Source organism: Empidonax traillii, unplaced genomic scaffold (genome assembly GCF_003031625.1).
Source record: "Empidonax traillii isolate 1590-97213 ecotype Southwest subspecies unplaced genomic scaffold, ASM303162v1 scaffold182:size1009393, whole genome shotgun sequence".
Taxonomy (NCBI): Eukaryota; Metazoa; Chordata; class Aves; order Passeriformes; family Tyrannidae; genus Empidonax; species Empidonax traillii.
In genome coordinates this window covers 29,223-48,006 of record NW_020955375.1, presented here as the reverse complement: position 1 = coordinate 48,006, position 18,784 = coordinate 29,223, and the positions used below count along the sequence as shown (strand labels likewise).

The window sequence follows — 18,784 nt, the reverse complement described above, 5'->3', positions numbered from 1 at the left end:
TCAACTGTCAGGATTAAATCAACAGCTATGTGTGATGAAACACTGTCAGTAAGAAGACAGTAAATTGAAAGGCTCAGTTGCAGAGCTTGTGTGCCTTTTGTCCCCACCCTGTGTGGGAGACACTGGCAGACCTGTGGCTCACTGTCTTCGTGGCTGGGGTTGATTTAATACAAAGGACAACCTTTTCTGTCCCCTGGGGTTCCTGTGGCCACTGTGATGCTGGTACTGATCATGCTGCTTGGTCTGGCAAATACTGGATGGAACTAGAAATTTTGGGTTCACTTGTATGACTTTCTTACTGTAAAAAGCACAGTGAGCACCACAAGTGATCACTTGTTGCTGTACTGAGTCTCCCACAGGAGCCGCTTTGTACATGACACCAAAGTTACTCCTATAATTTAGTGAAAGGGTTGGTAAACTGAATTCAAGTAGCTGCAGAAAGTGAAGTGTACTGGGAGGTGGAAGGAGAGAGGGCAGCTGGGATTTCTAGAATGGTTTGAGTTGGAAGGGACCTTAAAGATCATCTCGTTCCAACCCTGCTGCCAAGGGCAGGTTATTCAAAGCCTCATCCAACCAGGCATTGAACACTTCCAGGGATGGGGCAGCCAAAGCTTCTTTGGACAACCTGTTCAAGTGCCTCACCAGCCTCGTTGTAATAATCAGAAGGGGAGGTTAGCTAAGCAATACTGATTTCGAGTTTTATAACTACGTGTTTCCTTCTTGTAGTGCTTTGGGTTGCAAAATGTAAACAATTCTTTACTTTTCAAGTATCCTGAGTAGCACGTGTCTGACTGCTGGCTCAGGAGAGCTGGTGGGACCATGACCTTGGGTGAATGCAAAACCTGTGTTGAGGGGTCTGTGGGACCTCCTGACCCACAGCTGTCCAGCAGCACTGACTGAGATGCTCCTGTCCAGCCACACTGGAGCCACATGTGTAGTAGGAACAATCGTACAAGTTTAGGGAATTTGAAGCATGTCCATAACTCAGCCTGGTGTGAAACATTCTATGCAAATAGGCTTTGTGAGAATTCACTTTAGCTTTGCGTTCAAAGCTGTTAAGATGGTGAGGAGCCACAGGCCTTATTTAAAATGTCTGGGGTAGCAGTTCTTGTTTTACTCTGAGCTCATGAGGAGCTATCATTTCTGTTAGAAATCATCCCACTTGCTTATTTTAAACCTAAACCTACTTAAAGTGTATATTTGATTTCTGAGATTAAGGCATTGACCACTAGACTAAGGCTGGTCCTGGTGCGTGAAGAGCCTTTTGCTTCATTGTTAGTAGCTGCGAAGGCTTCATGCCGTGTTATACTGGGATGAGGGTTATTTTCCTTGCTAGTCTAAACTGCCAGCTCTTGCTGACAACGCTTCAGAGCGTGCTGAATGTCAGTATCTGGTTTGGGTCCCATCTGAAATCTGTTAAGATACAAATTTCCCATGAGGAGGGCAGCCCCACTCTCTATAGGGGTGTGTGGTACTAGGAGGGGTCCGCTGGGGGTCACGAGTGCGGTGCTGAGATGGAAAGGACACCGACAGCACGTCAGGCAGAACTTAGGATGGTAAGGAAGAGAAGCTACTCCTTGCCAGACAGGTTCATGCTTGAACTTTTGCTGCACAAGTTCTCCCATGAGCCTTTCATCTTGTAGCTGGAGTTTAAAAAGCCACACTATGGTTAGTGGAAGGAGTTAACTTTTTTTTTTTTTTTTTGGGTAAAAGGCAGGTAGGACTAGCCCTTCTTGTGGTGGTTTATTTGACTCATTGCATTAGTTTAGAGAAAGGGCTCCCAAGCTGGAGCTTTCCTGGATATTTTCTAATTCCTGATTCTGCACAGGACGGGATATATGCTCAGGGTTGTATTTAGCAGATGTTGGGGGGACATTTTAGTGATTCACATGCATTAATGGGGGGCCTCTGCTTGTTGATACTCAGTTTAACTGGTTGCAGGTTCGCATCTGCATTCCTTTCTTGTGAGGCTGTTTTTACTTCCCAGTTCAGAACCAAGGAGCCTCCTCAGTGCTGTGCAGAAGCCCAGCCCAGGTGACAGGAGTGCCCTGCAGGTACTTCTGAACCCACTCATTAGCACTTACCAAGGAGGCACCTTTGGATGCTAAAGCAGCATTTTCATGGTGCAGTTTACTTGTTTTTCCTGGCCATGTTTGGGAATGGGCTCTGAAATGACCATTTTTAGGGAGAACCATAAGAAGTGACAGCAGGCTATGTGGGTCTTTGTAAACAAACCAGTGTTGGCCATGATGGTACAGAGGACAGAGCTCTTAAGCCTCCAACTCCAGGTCAAATTTGACAAGTCTCATTCTGTAAATCCATGAGCCATCTGTGGTTTTCATTGTACCTCTTGCAAGGCATCCATCCCTACGTTTTTCTTTGTACCCACAGAGTGAAGTGGGGAAACTCTGGGCACAGAAACTTTGAAACTTCTGCATTTGTTGTGTGTTCTTTTGCAGGTGCATTTTTTTTTTTTTTTTTGTAATAAACTGAAAAGAAAATGCTGTCTTCGTAAATTAACATGTCAGATGGGAAAGAAAAATCTGAAGAGGCAGAAGTAATGTTTTTCTTGGTCTGTTTGATATGTTAGTGCTCTGCAAAATCTTTTAGCATGTGCTTAGAAAAACTGGTGGAGCAAACTTTTGAGGATCTTTTTATGTAAGTGAAGCTGTAAAATTACTTCTGCCTCCTTTGAATCAATGGAGAAAGGGATTTTCTGTTAGGAATAAACAGGAATAGAAGTGCAAGTGTCATATTGTGCCTGCACAGAGCCAAGAGCACAAATACCGTGCAGGATCGTGTCCCTTGTCGGTTCAGCCAGTCTGTTGTTACCTGATTAACTGTTGTACGGATACTTTTTTGGGGGAGGTCCCTAGTTCCTGCTGGTCAGGAGCAGTCAGAGCAGTGTGCTGTCCCTAAGCTGTTAAGTGGCTAATTAGAGCCGGTGTGAGTGGCGCTTTGAAAAGCTCCTGTGCTGCACCTTTGAGCCTGCAGAGCTCGTCCTTAGTGTGGTGAGCTGAGCCTTGGTTATTCCACTCTCCTGTGCCCTTTCCTGCCTGCCCCCAGCTCCAGGTTAAGTCCTGCTTTAGCTAATACCAACCATCTGTCTAGGTGGATCTCTCCCGGCAGGGACTCCCTGCGCTGCTCCACAGGGTTGCTGTCGACCTCTGCTCCCTTAACTCTGTTTCCAAGTTTTCTTTGGCACTGGTAGAACTGGTTTCTTTTGGCATTCAATTAGCATCTGCTTCCCCTTATCTGTCCTCCTCAAAAGCCCCCCCGGGGCGGCTGCAAAAGCTTCAGCCCCGAGGCTGGTGGTTCTTAAACTGTCTCTGCTGCTTAATCAAACAGGGGCATGTTTAAGAGGGGCTGAGGAATGGATACTGATGAAAGCATCTTGGAACAGCATCACAGATCACTGTTATTTGGGTTGAGGGAGTAGAAATAACATGGAGAAATAGCATAAGGGGCTTGTCATCAGGTAGGCAAGCTTGACTACTGGGTGCCTCAGATTAGGTGTCCTGGGGGAGCGTGGAGCTGAATATTCCCCAGAATTTAAAAAGTAAATAGGAGGCAACTTTTTTTTTCCTACATATTTTCCCATTAACGTTCCAAAGAGAAGAGCAGGTTTTTTCTGTGCTAAGTCTGTGAAGATAAATGAAGACAAATGTTGCAGGAAGTGTTGGTAGAAGTGATTTAAATTTTCTTTTCTGTGAAAAGTTCCATATTCTCTCCTGGTGTCTGTAGTAATGCTCAGTACATTACTGTAATGTCAGAAATACTCCTTAAAAAAATAAATAGGTTGATCTTTTTTCTTGTTTAAGCCTGAGCTGTTAGCCTTCTGCCAAGCTGAGCTAGGACTTCAATAAATCATCCAGCATTTACTCCCTGGTGCGTAATGGAGACACGTACTGTGCTCCTGACACAACAGGAAGCCCAAATCCTGCCACAGAGTGCAAACCTGGCTCCAGTGAATCCTCCCTGAACCTGGCTGACAGTGCTTTCCTCCTTGGCTTAATTGTTGCTTCCTTATCTTTGGAAAGCCATCCCAAAAGCAGGCAGGAGTTGAAGGGATGCTGTTTCATTTGCCTCCCAAGAAGGACTTGCTTTATAAATAGCAACGTGGAAATATTGTAAAACTCTCAGCTGCTAATAAAGGCTCTTTTCTTTTCTGTGCAAGTTACAGTGTAGCACTAATAGCAGCTGGGCAGTATTTGTGCTTTCCTTTACCTTCCTGGGATGTCAGATGCCCTGTCTATTTTGGGCACCATATATCCAACTCTAAATGGAGTGTAGTCATTGATTCCTACTTTGGACTTCCTGGATTTCATTTCTGACTGCTGCTTTTCCACATTTAGTTTCCAAAAAATACTTACTGCAAGTCTGCTGCTTATACTTACATGCAGTTTCCATTCTAATAAACATTTTCCCTTCAGATTTCTCACAAATCCAACACTTTGAGGGCTGCCCCACTTGTGCTCAGTCTCAGGGTGCTGCCTGTAACAGCCCTTAACTTGTATCGACGGGATCATGGTGGCAGTAAATCATGGAACAGAGGAACCACGAGTAATCTGGGCATTGCTTCTAGCAGGGCAGTGAGGCCAGGATGTTAATTTAGTTGATTCTCTTTCTAAAGGAAATTTGATGCAATGTTTCATTCCCCCTCTTTTTAACAGAGTGTTGAGTTACTAGTTCATTTTTTAAATGGAAAAGCCAGGATCCCTACTGCTTTTCATTCTCTGTCTGGTTCCTTGAAGGATAAAATCTACGCCTGGTAGACATTCAGCCTGCTGTGTTCTGCCCTCAGTAGCTTTGCTCCTGATCTCTAAGACAGTCACTAGGCAATGGCATGGCTGGGTGTGAAAAAGATTGTCCTCTCTCTTTGGACAGGTGGGAGGGCTCCTGCTGGCTCTGGGGCATCTGGGATGTTACCTGCTGGCTCCAAAACGTTTCTTCTGGTTCTTTGTGTACTGCAGTTCTTGTGCCTCAAAGGGGTGGCAATAGAGGAGGGAAAAAAACTTAAATGCAGCTGGTGCTGTAGCCTATGGAATATTTGGGCAATGCAGGTTTCATTCTTTCAGGTGACACTTCCTAGAGCCACAGCAGCACTCTTCTGCCTTGCCAAAGGTCAGAAATGAGAAAAATATTAGAAATAAGCTTTGAACTATGCTTGGGGAGGAAAAAAAGGTGCATTATGGTAAATGCTGTGATGCACAGCCCTTCCCGACTTTGTTGATCAAGATGGCTTTGCCTTAGTGCCTGCTGTTGTTTTCACTACGCCTGTTTTCTCCCCCACTATTTGTCTCATTCCCCAAATCATTTTACAGGAGACTTTTCTTAGTCTCAAGTGGCTTTAGCCAAGCTATTTCCTCTCTTTGTGCTTTCGCTTCCCCAGCTGTAAAATGGGGATAATGAGACCTGCTTGCTTTTGTCAGGCACTTAGAGATGTGCTTACGAAATGCGCTATTAAAAGGCTTTCTATGTATAACTGCTATACAAACAGCGGTTGTCCAAGTTTATTTGAATTATTTTATTAAAGCCCAACGTTCTGAACATCCTTTGTTTTTAACAGAGGATGTTATTTATGCAGTAAAAATGCCCAAAATGTGAAGCTATTGATTGCTGCTGATAAGTTTATGGATATTAAAGCATTAAATCATCACTGCCCATTATCAGCCGTTCTGGTGTCTTTGGAAGCTGAAAGTGGTTGTGCATAGCTGGGGCCCCTGATTATCTCAGTGATCAATAAAAGGTTTTCAGCAGAAGCTTTTATTGCCACGTGGTTAAAATGTTCTTCCTGTGCATCCTGTACATGATGACTTCAGCTCGAGGAGAGAGATAGAACAATCCTTTGTGGGGTAACTGGATTACACAAAGAAATGTGGGCATTATGTTGAAGTAGATATTGCTACTTGCAGTTTCAGTTCCCCTCCACCACCTACTGCACTCCCTTATGCTGGGAGGGTTTTCTTGCCTCTCATTGTGTTTGTCCAGCAAGTTTTGAGCATTTTAATTACAGCAAACCCACAGTATTCAGGGAAAGGAGGAAAGAGTTGGAAGCAGAGAGGTAAGTAAAATCAGAGCTACAACTGGGCTAAACTGTTTAAAATCTGTGTGTCTTGCTAGCAGAGGAGTGACCACTTCCTCGTGAATGTGGAAGGACAGAACCAGTCCATGAAAGGAAATGCAGAGCCCCATCTGAAAGCACCGAGTGCTGAAAGCACCATTTCGGTGATGTCTGCAGGAGAACTTTGTACCTGTCATCTTCTGTTGCTCCTCTCTGAAGTCCTGTGGTCCTCTGCCCTGCTAAAATGCTGACACTGGAGTTGAGGCCCTGAAATACCTCTAAATGCTCCTGTGAATTTAGCATTCCATTGCTCACTCAGAGTACAGTGTGTAACGTGGCGCTGTGAGCAGCTCAACAGCACCTTTCCCTTTGTTTTGCAGACAGTTTCCATCCTGGAGCAGAGGCTGACGCTCACTGAAGACAAGCTGAAGGAATGTCTTGAGAATCAGCAGAAAATCATTCAGAACAAAACGAACTGATTTCCTGAGAGAAGTGGTATTGGGAGGTTTGAGGTTGTTTGTGTTCCCAACAGACTGTGTGTGACTTGCTTTAGCAATTTTGAGCACAATCTATTTTTCACTTGAAATGTATAGTTATTGTATCTGTAAATAGCTTTGTTACTTTACTAAAATAAAAGGAATATTTTATTCATAAGGGTGGATAACAGTTGTGATCTCTTGTGCTTTCCAGAGGTACAGCAGCCGGCGTGTGGACTGAGTACTAACCAGGAAGGTCGCCCCTCTCCCACCCTGGGGCTGCTAAGTCAGTTTTGAATGTTCAAGCATCTTGGAGTTGCCAAATGCCTGGCACAGGCTGTATTAGGCTTGTTGCTGAGGTGTGTGCTGGCTGTAGGTGACAAGCAAAGTGCTCTCAGGATGTTTTGGGCAGTGGTAGTTCACCTCTATTCTAGGACCATATAAAACAGGTGAGGGGGACTCAGCTGGCACCTGTAGAAGGGTGTGTCTTAGCCAAGTCCCTGGTGGTACCTGGCAAATCTGACAAAGCAGTTGAGACCCTGGGTGGTGTTTGTGCAGAGGTGATTAAACCCAGTGGTGGGGTTTAGCTGCTCCCTTGTGCAGGGTATGAAAAACAACTGCTTGAGGCTGGAAGAGAGGTCCTGGTGTGTCAGATGCAGGGCGGATTCCAGGTGGATTTTGCTTTGTCTTTGTCTGCTTCTTAAATTAAAGACGGGGAAGGGGAGAGAAAGGCAACCAAATAGTGGAATGTTTTCTCCATCGTGGAACTCCCCTCTTCTCATACTGGACTGCCTTTAATTTTTGGTCATTTTGCAGATGTTTTCACAGTTGAATAGCTCATCACTGGTGCCCTCCTCCCCTCATCACTCCTGGCTTTTTTGGGGCTTTAGCAGGTGTTCAGTATGTAGCTACACAAGAATTTGGACTTCTGGGAGATTCAGTTCTGCAACGCCTCTTCTGCTAATACATACTGGAAATCTCCTTTCTTGCACTGAACTGTGACCCACATTCCTGTACAAATGAGCTGCAGGAACTCGAGAAGCTTGGGGTTAATGCAACCCTCCTCACTCTGTCGGATCAGGCTCCTCAGTCCCTGCCCTTGGTGGTCCCTCATGCCACCACTGCTTGCCAGCCTCGCACAGCTTCCAGAGCCAATCTCCACATGTGCTGTGGGCACTCTGGATTTTTGCCTGAGGACTGGCTGTCATCCTTACCTCACATGGGGCTTAGCCGATTTTAAGGCCAGCCTGTGCAGTTTTCGGTGTGGGTTGGTTTTTGGGTTTGCTCCTGTTTCTGTTGCAGGCTGTGTTGGCAGGTACGGTGTCTCGTTAGTGTTAATGCTCCTTGTCCCACCTGGGTGAAGCTGCTCGTGTTTCCCTGCTGGCACCAGGAAGCTGCTGGTCTCCTTCCCTCCTGGTACTCTGTGCATCTCTAAGAACCCCTTTCTGGCTTTATCACAATATTTCACTCCTTCATTTGCAGGAGCCTGAGAGCTTTCTCATTTCCATGCTTGGTTGATGATGAGTTTCTCTCTGCCACAGACTTTGTTTTCTGTTTCCAAGCTCTTAGTCTGATATATCATTTTTTTCCCTCAGATTGCTCTAATGGAATCAATTCACTGGTGATATTCTGTGCTCTTGCTCTAAGCTTTCTGTGGCTTTCTGCTGAGACTGACATAATTTTCACTAAAATGAGTTTATATGGGGATGGGTGGGGAGAAGGGGACTCAAAGGTACCTGTGGCCAGTTTGCTGCTGGGAAAAGGCAGTTTCTTCCCTGATCTGCTGCTTCTGAAGCGATGACAAAGGTCAGATGCAAGAGCCTAAACCTTCAACTTGATCCTCAGTGTTGTGGACCGGCCTTTGGGATGGAGGTTTGAATGGGATAGGAAAGTTTAAGCATTCCACCATCAGTTTTTAAGCTTAGCTTTAAAAATAGCCTTTGCATCCTTTTAATGTGTAGTTTCTAGTGTCTTAGAGACCACAGAAGCAATTTGTATCTGGCATTTCAGAGAGGATGGCAACACAAATGACACACTTGATGTGTGCCCAGAGGTGCCGCTTCTGGGCGCAGTTGGTACAGACGCCTTTTTCTTTTCAGATGTTCTGAGTGAATCCATTTGAAAGACTCAGTTGTGCTTCAACAGCTGATGGAGTGCTCAGGTGCTTAGGGCAAGCCAGAGGGATGTAGAATGTTGTGGCTTAACCCCAGCCTGCGACTAATCCCCACACAGTGCCTCTCTCACTCCCTCGTAGTGGGACGGGGGAGAGAAACAGAAGGATAGAAGCGACAGCTTGTGGGTTAGGATAAAGGCAGTTGAACAGGTAAGCACAATCCACAAGCAAAGCAAAACAAGGAATTAATTTACCACTTCCCATGGGCAGGCAGGTGTTCAGCCATCCCCAAGACAGCAGGGCTCCATCATCCATAGCAGTGACTTGGGAAGACAAATACCATCACTCTGAATGTCCCCCCTTTTCTTCTTCTTTCCCTGGTTTTGTTTGCTGAGCCCCTTGGGTCAGTTGGGGTCAGCTCTCCTGGCTGTGTCCCCTCTCAGCTCCTTGTGCCTCCTCCTTGGTGGAGTGACAAGCAGAAAAGGCCTTTACTCAGTGTAGTCACTGCTCAGTAACAACTGAAGCATCCCTGAGTCACCAGTGCTGTTTCCAGCACAATTCCAGAGCAGGCCCATGCTAGCTACTGGGAAAAAGAATTAACCCTACCCCAGCCAAAACCAGCACTTTGGGAAAGTCGCTCTTCTGGGCTCAACTTCTTGTTCAATGTTGTTGTAGAGGTAATTCGTATTCCCTCTCCTCCTGACTTCCCATACCCACCCTAACAACCTCTGTATGATTTAGGTGGCAAGAAAAGTAATCTGAAAGGAATTTCTTCTGACAATACTATCTACCTCAAGCATTTCCTTGCCCTGAATCTCAGCAACTTCATTCCCCCCCTTACAACCTCTTACCTGGAGTAGGATATCAGGACTTCAAATGTGCCAGCAACTTCTATGGGGTGGCTATTGCTTGAGAGGAAGGCAATGTTTGGAAAATACAAGGGTTACATTTTAATCCTTGTGCTTAAACATTGAGCAATAACCTCAAAAAAAAAAAAAAAAATCTGAGGAGCCCAAATCCTATTGCCTGTCTTTTCCTGAGGCTCCTGCTTTATCCACTAAGCACCATGGTTTTTGAGCACTGGGGAGAGAATAGCCTCCGGAGTGAGTTAAATCCACTTTTATTTTTATAATCATTATCTATTTTTTTTTTCTTGACTTGGGCACATCTGCAGTGTCCAATTCGTGAAGCCCTTAACTCAGGGAGCAGTAAAACAGCCAAGTGAGGAGGAGCACATTGTTTGTACTTGGGCTCCCATGGCCTCTGCACTGCATGAGGACATACCCTGCCTTGAAAACCACTTGTGGGGAGCTCTGCGCAGGGGTGAGGGGGGCTACGAAGAGTTAAAGATTTTGTTTTGGATCTCCAAGGCACGATGGAAGCCAAGTTCTTAAAAAAGTAGTTTAATTTGTTGCCATTACATTTGCCAGACGTATGACCTCACTAAACTTTCAGCAAGGGTTCTTTGTGCCGAGATTGGCCCCTGGGGAGCCCGGTGCTGCTGCAAATGGCTTTTTGGCTGCTACGAGCGTGGAGCATGTTAAACATAACCACGATCTGTGAAAAAGTAAGAATCTTCAAGCACTGCCCACTTTCCTTCCTGTCTGGGAGCTGGAATTGGACAGATACAACAGCAGAGCTTGTTACTGAATAGGCAAAACCAGCAGAGCACTGTGGTACTGACTCTCCTGGCCGGGAAGTGCGATGGCCGGGAGCATCCTCTGCCCGCGGGGCCGTCACTGGATGCGAGTCTGCCAGCCAGCCTGGAGATAAATCCAACTATGATCTAAGTAGCTGGGCTAAAACTAGCCAGCCTCGTGGTGCAAATCGCTTATTATATAACCTCTTTAAAGAGCTGCTTTTGAACGAAGTGTTTTTTGAAACTCTTGAGTAGGAGGGGAGGGAAGCGAATCGTTTTGCGAAGGTTTGTCACTCTGACGTGAGAGCAGGGCTGCGGTTCTTCTCTTGCTTTTAGAAGCGGTTGGTCTACAAGTGGTTCTCAAGTGGCATGACCTGATCACCTGTAGTTTTGGGAAGAAAATACAATGGGAAAGAAGATTCTCTTATATTGATACTGGTCTGTGTATATGACCTGGATTTCCTGTGCTGTAGGAAGTTCTATGTGTGTCCCGGGGAAAGCTGGGATCTATTTGTAGCTCTGCAACAGAACTGTCATTGCAGGCAGACATGTCTGTTCTCCTTGTCAGGGGAGACAGCTATAAATTACTTCCTCTGTCGAGGTACAGGTTCTGTGAAAGAAGAGCTCGTCAGAGATTTGAATGTGGTATGTCAGGGAAGAGGGAGATGGGCTTCCAGGACTCAGGTCTGTGGCATCCCTTACTTTCTTGCTGTCTCCCTGTAGCACAGCAGCCAGTGCTTCTGGTGAAGGTGTGCTGCACAGCACAAGTGGTGGCTGTCACCTCAGGCTTCAGATGGTGTTGGAAGCTACCTGGTATCACTTCTGAGCAAAGGTGGGGGGAGATGCCTGTTGGGAGGGGGTGCTGTGGGTGGTTTCTGGTGAGGGATGAGCCTCGTGGACACTGGGGACGTTCTGGCACAGGGCAGCTCATTGTCTGCTGAGCTGCAGCTGAGACGGGCCAGGTGACCACTGCTCAGGGCCATGAATTTGCCATCTGCAAGGAAGTCTTTCCCCAGTGACCACCTTTAGATTTTTTTATACTCATTCCAGCCCTCCAGCCCTTCCTCCCTGATAATGCAGTGCAGCTGGAAACGCACCGTTTTGTTGTCACAAAAATGTTAGGCTTGAATCAGTGCCGTGACCCAGTGCCAAAAACCTGTCACCTCTGTTCTCCTTCGCCGTTTCTGCTCCCTGCAGGCATCTTCCATGCAGTTAATAACTCACTGCTGCCTTCCAGACACCGGGCAAGCTGAGGATATGGTGGTGCTCTGTGTGGCACAAGGATTTTTCTGTAAATCTCCAGTGAGAAGTGCTGCAAAGGCTGGTCCTGCTCACACCAGGAGCTTGTGGCTGTGTGGAGTGTGTTCTGCTGGTGGTAGCTGTTCTTTCAGCTGGTGACTGAAAGGGTTAAGCTAAGTAGCTGCCTGGATGGAGCTCCTGCATGGCCTCAGTTCCCTCTGGGGCGGCTGCTCTTGGCAGTGATTCCCCCCTCACGTTTTCACAGCCCTGCTGAAATCCAGAGCTGAGCTTTGGTGTGCAGATCTCCCAGCTGGAGGAAGGGCTTCACTGCTCAGCTGAAATGGGCAGATCTTATGCCCTCCCAGCCTGGGAATGTGCTGGGCACTGCTCCCAGGAAGAGAACCCCCTCACAGCATGCTCTGGGCGTGGAGGTGAGAGTGCCATTGCTCTCCCCCTTGTGTAATCTACTCTGCCACGAGTAGATGCCATAACAAAAAGGTTTTGCCTTCCTGCTGCTGCCCTTGGTCTGTGTGGTGTGGCAGGAGCCTTGTGCTAACCAGGGTTAACCAAGATGGTTTTCATCCTGTGAAAGCCTAGGAATATCCTTTTTGTTTTGTTCCTCCAAGCTGTGGTTGCTTCAGAAGATGTTGTTTCTTTTCGTCCTGGGGGCAGGAGGTGTTGATTTCTGTGTCAGAGTCTTGTGATACAGGCCTGTGGCTGAAAGAAGCTTCTGATTGTGTAGGGTTCACTAGACAAGAGCTTTCTCCAGGAGCTAGGGATGAAGATTTTGGCTTTTGGCACTTGTCCCTGATGAACACCGGGCAGTAGAACCGAGACAGAAGTTCTGAGTTGTTGCAGAAGCTGCTGATTGGTCCCAGAATGAGAAAAGCAAGCTTCAAACCTGCAGGCTTGTGGAGCAAGACCCCCCAAGGTGACCTGTTTGAATATGGCCCTATCTATGTGCTCTTTGATTAATTAACAAATAACTCCTAATGCCACTTGATCTCCTTAAAGATGCATGCTTGCTGGGTTATTTTTTACTTTGTAGCTCCTGTTTGTTTCCTGAGGGGGAGATTATTTGACCTGTGTGTGATGTGTTTCTTTCCTTTACTTTATTATTTATGAAATCAATAGATCTTAAAAAGGAACATTTGCCACAAAGTGTCTGGAGCAAGGTGTGCTGGAGGAGAAAGCGAAACCCTGCCCTCTAGCATAGCCTTTCACATCAATCCAGGGCCAGACAGGAGCAGAGGAGCTCAGCTGAGCACAAAGGGCTGGATTGTCCATGAAAATGCCTTAACTGCAGCCCAGGTGATGGAGGCAGAAGCAGAAATTCTGTCCTGAGTACCTGCTGGTCACACACTGAAGCAGGAGCAGGAATAAGGGTGGGCCATGGGATTGGTGTGCTAAATTTGGCAGTCCTGGTGGATGAGGGGAGGTGTGGTCCAGGCTCTGTGCTGTAGAGGACAGTGACAATTCTTCAGATGCCTTTAAGAGGGTCTGTGTTGGTGGTGTTGAGCAGACTCAGATGGCTACAGAGACCTCCCAGCTGTGGTGAGGGCAGGGCCACATCCACCAGCTCTGGCGTGGCCCCAGCCTGCAGCATGCCTGGGGTGATATTGCCACCTCTAGCAATTTGCTGCCTCAGGCTACTGCCTGCTTTGCTTGTGCCCAGAGCCAGCCTTGCTGCCCGCTTCCAAAGGGGCACTTGAACACAGTGGAATTTGCTTGAGTGGGGTCTGGAGCTTGGGATTGGTGCTGAGCTGCTCCCTGCACTGGGAATCAGTTGCTTCGCTTCACGAAACGAAGCTGAACGAGTCTTTCTCCCTGGTCCCTTTCCCACCCTCTGGTAGTAATGGGCTTGTTGTTTTCCCTGTGGCCAGTGGGTTTTCCTGCGCTCCCTGCCTCGTAGCTCAGCAGTGTGTTTGGAGGTCACGTTCTTTGCTGCAATCACCCCACTCTCCTGCTTCTCCTCACTCTGTGCCACCTTCACTGCCAGCACTTGGAGGAGAAGCAAAGATGAAAGGGAGCAGAGATGATTATATTTAATAGCAATGAAAATTGGTGTGGTGATTAGGGGCTGTTTTCCTTCCTGTTCTCCCACCTATTGAAGCTGTGGAGGCAGCTTTGAAATCACACATGGTCATCTTGCCAGGCCTGTGCTGGGTTCTGCTGTGGCACTGGAGGGGAAAGCCAGGCTGCATCTATGTTATCTGAGGTTTCCATCCTGGCCCTGGTAGGCAGAAAAGTAGGTGTTTTGTTTTTTTTTTCTTCCTCCCCTCTCTTAAATGAAAAGCTCCTTTGCCCCCTTCTGCAAGTGCCTCTGCCCTGGCCCCAGTGGGTTGGTTCCACTGCCTTTTAGATGCAAATACTTTGCTAATTTGCAAGATGGGAAAGGAGCAGCAGAAAGCTAATGAAGGTCAGCTGAAGTCCTCTTTCCTTAATCCACCCCAGCAGTTCACAGGCTGGATCAAAGAGCTCCAGGGTCAGCTGCCCCTCCTCCTGCAACGAGCTGCTCTGGCCCTGTCATGAGGTCTGACTCTTTGGGAGAGGTGCTGCACCCCAGCAGTGCTGCTGCCGCTGGGTTACACTGGGAGAAGTACCAGAATGCCAAGTGAGTGACAAAAGGACTGTGGCTGTGGCCCCGTGGTTGGAGCCAGCATGTCTGTCTGTCTGTCTGTCTGCAGTGCAGTGAATAGCAAGGCAGTGTGGCCACCGAGACCAGGGGCAAGTGCATTCCGTGGCCTTGGCAGGAACCTCTTTAAAAGCATGAATGTGGTTCTTAGCCCAGTATTTATTTAATGTCCTGGGTCCCTTTCTAATTCTTCATCAGCTTCCCTAACCCCTGGACCAAACGCTGGTCCCTGCAAGTGGCTTCCCCCAGCCTCTGCAGCCGGAGCGCAGGATTTGGCAGTGAACCAGCTTTATTCTGGAGTGTGGCACACTTAACCTCTGCTGTGGCAACCTGTAACCTGCCTCCATCCTCCTGAAACCCTCTTGCCTGCACAGACCAGTGAGACTTTCCTGCCTGCCAGGGAGATGCTGGATCCAGCTCCACCACCTCCTCCCCAGGTATTTCTGCTTTCCCCAAGGCATGAGTCACCCCAGGGCTTTTGGTGAGCTGTGGCTTTTGGAATGTGGAGAGCTGCAACCTGGGTTAGCCGCTCCTCTCCTTAGGATCCTTATGCCTTTTGCTGCTAAACAGCCTTTGTTTTCATCCAGTGAGAAATTTTATGTGATTTAGCTATTCAATTAAGGTTGTTTTTTAACTTCTTGCTCATGCTCAGGCTGCGTGGAAATTGTTCTTAAGAACATTTGCATCAGTTCATCTGAAGTCAATTCCTTGGCAAACTAAGCAAGGCTGCTATAATCCATCCACATCTATCTGCACCATTTTAACTAATGACACCACTGAAATCCCTGAAGTTAGTTAAAACAAGCCCCTGTGTGTAAATGGAAGGGGTTTTGCAAGGGATTTAACCCTTTGCCTTCCCGTCTCAGTTGTGCAGATGGAGCAGTGGCAGCCTGGGAGCTTTCCCTCATCACAGGGGAGATCAGGTATGTGAAGACTGCTCAGAGGTTGAGGCCAGATGGGTTGTGAGGCCCCTTCCAAGGTTATCAGCTCTGATGAGGTGTCCAAATGCAAAACACGTGTGTGCAGAGAGACAGCAGTGAAATCGTTCTTGACTCGACACAGTGTCTTTACAATCATTTTCAGGACTGTTGTGCTGGAGAGATTTTAAGGCCTCTTTTCCTCTGAGTCACAACACTGATTTTCCTTTTTTCTGAGTCTTTTCTTTCCTTGAGTTTTCATCCTTGATGAATACAAAGCTGCTTTGTGGCCTTGCAGAATGCACTTCACATTCCTGCAGCTGTTGGTGTTCAAATGGGTCCTGTTGCATCTAGAAAACAGATGGGCTGGTGGTGGACCTGTGCAAAGTGTGGGAGAGGGTGTTTCCAGGAGCTTTTGTGTGGGGCTATGCTTAATTTTGTGGTCTTTGTTCTCATGCAGGGATGAAGTCCATCAGCTGGTATAGCCCATGATGGGACAGTGTCTCAGAGTGATGGCATGCCCTTGGAAGCCTCTCACCATGCTCTAATATGGCAGCCAGGTAAAGCCAGAAAAACAGTGTCAGGAATGCTAAGGAAGGTAAAAGACATGAAAATTTAAGAGAAAAAGTATGGTCACAGCCCACAGCACAGAACTCTGTGCACCGTGTTTCTCATCACAGCCATCCTTGTCTCATCTGCAGACCTGAAAGGTAAATCTCTCTTCATTTACTTTCCCATGCTAATAGATGAGGACTTCTTATCCCTTCTAGGTGGGCTTTGTCTGCTTAGAGTTCCTCTGTGGAGGAAGGGGCTGTTCATGGGCTGGGAATTGAGAGGCCTTTGCCAAGCCCCTTTCAAAAAAGGCTTTCAGGGCCAGTCCTGTGAGTTGGACCTGACAGTGCAGGGCTGATGGGAAAAACAGGCACCATTTCTGTGTGCCAGTGTTTGTGTGAGTCAAACTACCCCCAAAGGTCTTGGAGAGTGCTGGAAACGGTCCTTTTCTCCAGTGGGCAATCCTTCACAGAGCCCCACTGCATCCCTGCTGGTTGGTTTCCCAGCACCCCTGTCTGATGAAAAGCCACCACGTCAATGGGATGTCTTGTAATGGCAGCATTGCACAAACATCCTTGGGATCTTTGCCGGAGACCTGTCCCTTCCTGGACAGGGATCCTGACTCACTGGAAGGTGGAGTGCCTTACTTCAGACCATGTAACTTGTCCACACGTGGTCACGCTGTGATCTGCAGCTTGGACATGGCAAGGCAGGTTTGGTTGGGGCTGGCTGGGTGCCTCTGGCAGTGGGAGTATGGCGTGGCTGGAGCATCCAGCTGTCCTTCCACTGCCTCAGCTGACTTCTGCAGCCTGTGTGGAGCTCAGCTTCTGTAGCTGCAGCGGCTGAGCCAAGATCAGCACCTGTGCTCTTGTTTCTTTTGGCTGGGTCGTCCTGTGGGACACTTGTGGCTTTGCCTACTGGAAGGCACCCCAGCGTTGGGCGCTGGATGGAGGTGTGGTGTTGTAGGGAAAGTTTGGTTTGGCTCTGGACTCCCTGTCCTGAGCTGGAGCTGGTGAGCCAGGCCTTGGAGACCTAGGCCTTTTCCTCCCATAGATATAGGGATAATATCTTTATGGTTGGGGTGGTGAGTCAAAGCCACGGGAGCAGAGGTGCTGCTGAAAGACCTGCAGGTTGGAAAAGCTACAAGAAATCCACACTGTGGTGATATTCTCCTCTCTGGTGCTGTAGTCCAGGAGGCAAAAATCTCAGTCAAAACAGGTTGCTGAGGGTGAGCCAGTGTCTTTGGAGACTGCAGAACAACATCCTAAGGACAGGTCATCCCAGTTGCCTGCATCCCTCAGCAGTGTCCGTGCTTGGCTGAGGAAATGGTTCGTGGCAGTGTTGAAATGCTTTTGATTGGGTGACAGCCCAGGTGCAGAGCTGCGGGTGCTGTTTCATTTCCTGTACATCTTATGGCTCATCTCTCAAGCTCTTTCTCAAGAGGCTTTCTTGTCTCCCACACCAAACCTCCTCCCTTGTTGACTCTTCACAGGCTGGTTTCTACACTTGGATTTTGGGTGTTATTCCCTTTCTCTTTGTTACCTGAGGCTTTAATGCTGCCTAGTGGGTTCACTGAAGACCTCTGAGAAGGGAGGGTATCCATCTTTCCTTTTCCTTCGCTGCTTCCCTTTCTCCCTGTTGTGTTGTGCTGAGTGACTGGGAGTGGAGTCCCTGCTTCAAATCCATTTTTCAGGAGGCTCAGAATTTACTAACAGGGTTTGTAGTTCCTGACAACCACCCTTTTCCTTAAGCACCAGGTGTGGACACAGATTTCTGCTACCACTTTGAGATCCATTTCTTTGGTGGCAGGTTTCAGGTGCAAATCCCAAACTTAAATTGCCCTTCCCAGCCTCTCACCACTCTCCCATGGCTATGATCAGCCGAGGCAGTGGGACTCTGCCATTGCAAGCAGGAGTGTGGGACAGGGGCAGGCAGCAAGGTCCTCTGCCATCAGTGCTGTGTGACTCAGTGACCTGGCTTGTGCAGTGGAAGAGAAAGCCTTCCCCATTGTCCAACAAGATCTGTACATGGTGTATTACTGATAATGTGCAGTGGGGAAATCGCCTCTCCAATCTGACCCGAAGATCTGATGAGATAAGCATGTGCTGGGTGGGATTTGCCCTGGTTGGTCATGTTCCACCTGCCTTGCACAAAGGGATTGCTCAGGTAGTGTTACATCCCTCTCTGAAGCGCTGGGGGTGACACCTGCACTTTCACCATTTCTTGGGTCCTCTCCCCAGCCACGGGGAAGGATTAGCTCACTCAACCATCCCAAGACACTAAGCTGCAAATCAAAGGCAGGTGACGCTGGCCAAGCCCTGTGCACGTGTGTCTGCCCCTCATCACTCAGTGCTCCTTCAGATCCTGCCTGGAACACGGCCTGGGGGTCCGTGGGGCATCCAGCGGGGTGGGAACAGTGCTTTGGTGGTCTCTGTGGCCAAGTAGGTGTGCAGATTGTGGGGACAGATTACGCTGCATGGGGGGCGTAATCAGATGATTATCATACCTTTTCTTATCTTTAATGCCATCTCTTATCTAAATGCCCTCAGTTGTGTATTCTGCAACAAAAGCTTACAGGTTTGAGTAGAAAGAGTTTATCAGGTGGTTGCTGTGGTGTGGCTGAGTGAGCAGCAGCTGCCTGGCTGTGAAGGGGAGCTTGCAGTAACTTGTCTTTGGTGCACGATGCTTTTGAAAAGCCTCTGGGTTGGCTGACTTCAACTATTTCCTTCCCCTGGACCCTGCACTTCAGGTCTTTGTACTGCCCTGGAGAGTGGGGTTTGAAGTTGAGGGGCAGAAGATGGCAGCGAGAATATGGTGAATGAAGGGAAGGGAGCATGGATCTCCAGCTTCACCCAGTTTTCTGGAAGTGTTAGGAAACATTTACTCAGCTGGTGTAAGCTCTTGTTGAAGGAGCTGGGTTTCACTGCCTCAAGGATGTCCTCAGCCCGGGGCAGGTGTCTGCACTTCTCAAAGCCCATCCGACATTTCTACGTAAGTTCATTTTGTGTGGGATGTTTCAGAGCTCCAACAGTTTCTGTTATTAAATATTATGACCCAGGTCAGTAAAACTGTTTCTCGGCTCCCAGGCTGAGGGAGCTGATGTCACGGGAAAGAGTGCTGAGTGTGCCGTGGTCACGTACACTCCATCA

General features: G+C 47.9%; 1 protein-coding gene across 6 annotated transcripts in view; it reads left to right on the top strand.

The window, feature by feature from the left end:
• POC1A (POC1 centriolar protein A) overlaps nt 1–6,718 on the top strand; it is a 57,178-nt gene extending 50,460 nt beyond the window's left edge. For all 6 annotated transcript variants that reach the window (XM_027886254.1, XM_027886250.1, XM_027886249.1 and 3 more), the window contains one exon: nt 6,445–6,718. In XM_027886254.1, the coding sequence (XP_027742055.1) occupies nt 6,445–6,543 (99 nt within the window). In that variant the 3' untranslated portion in view covers nt 6,544–6,718. The remainder of the gene's footprint in view (nt 1–6,444) is intronic.
• The last annotated feature ends 12,066 nt before the right edge of the window (nt 6,719–18,784 follow it).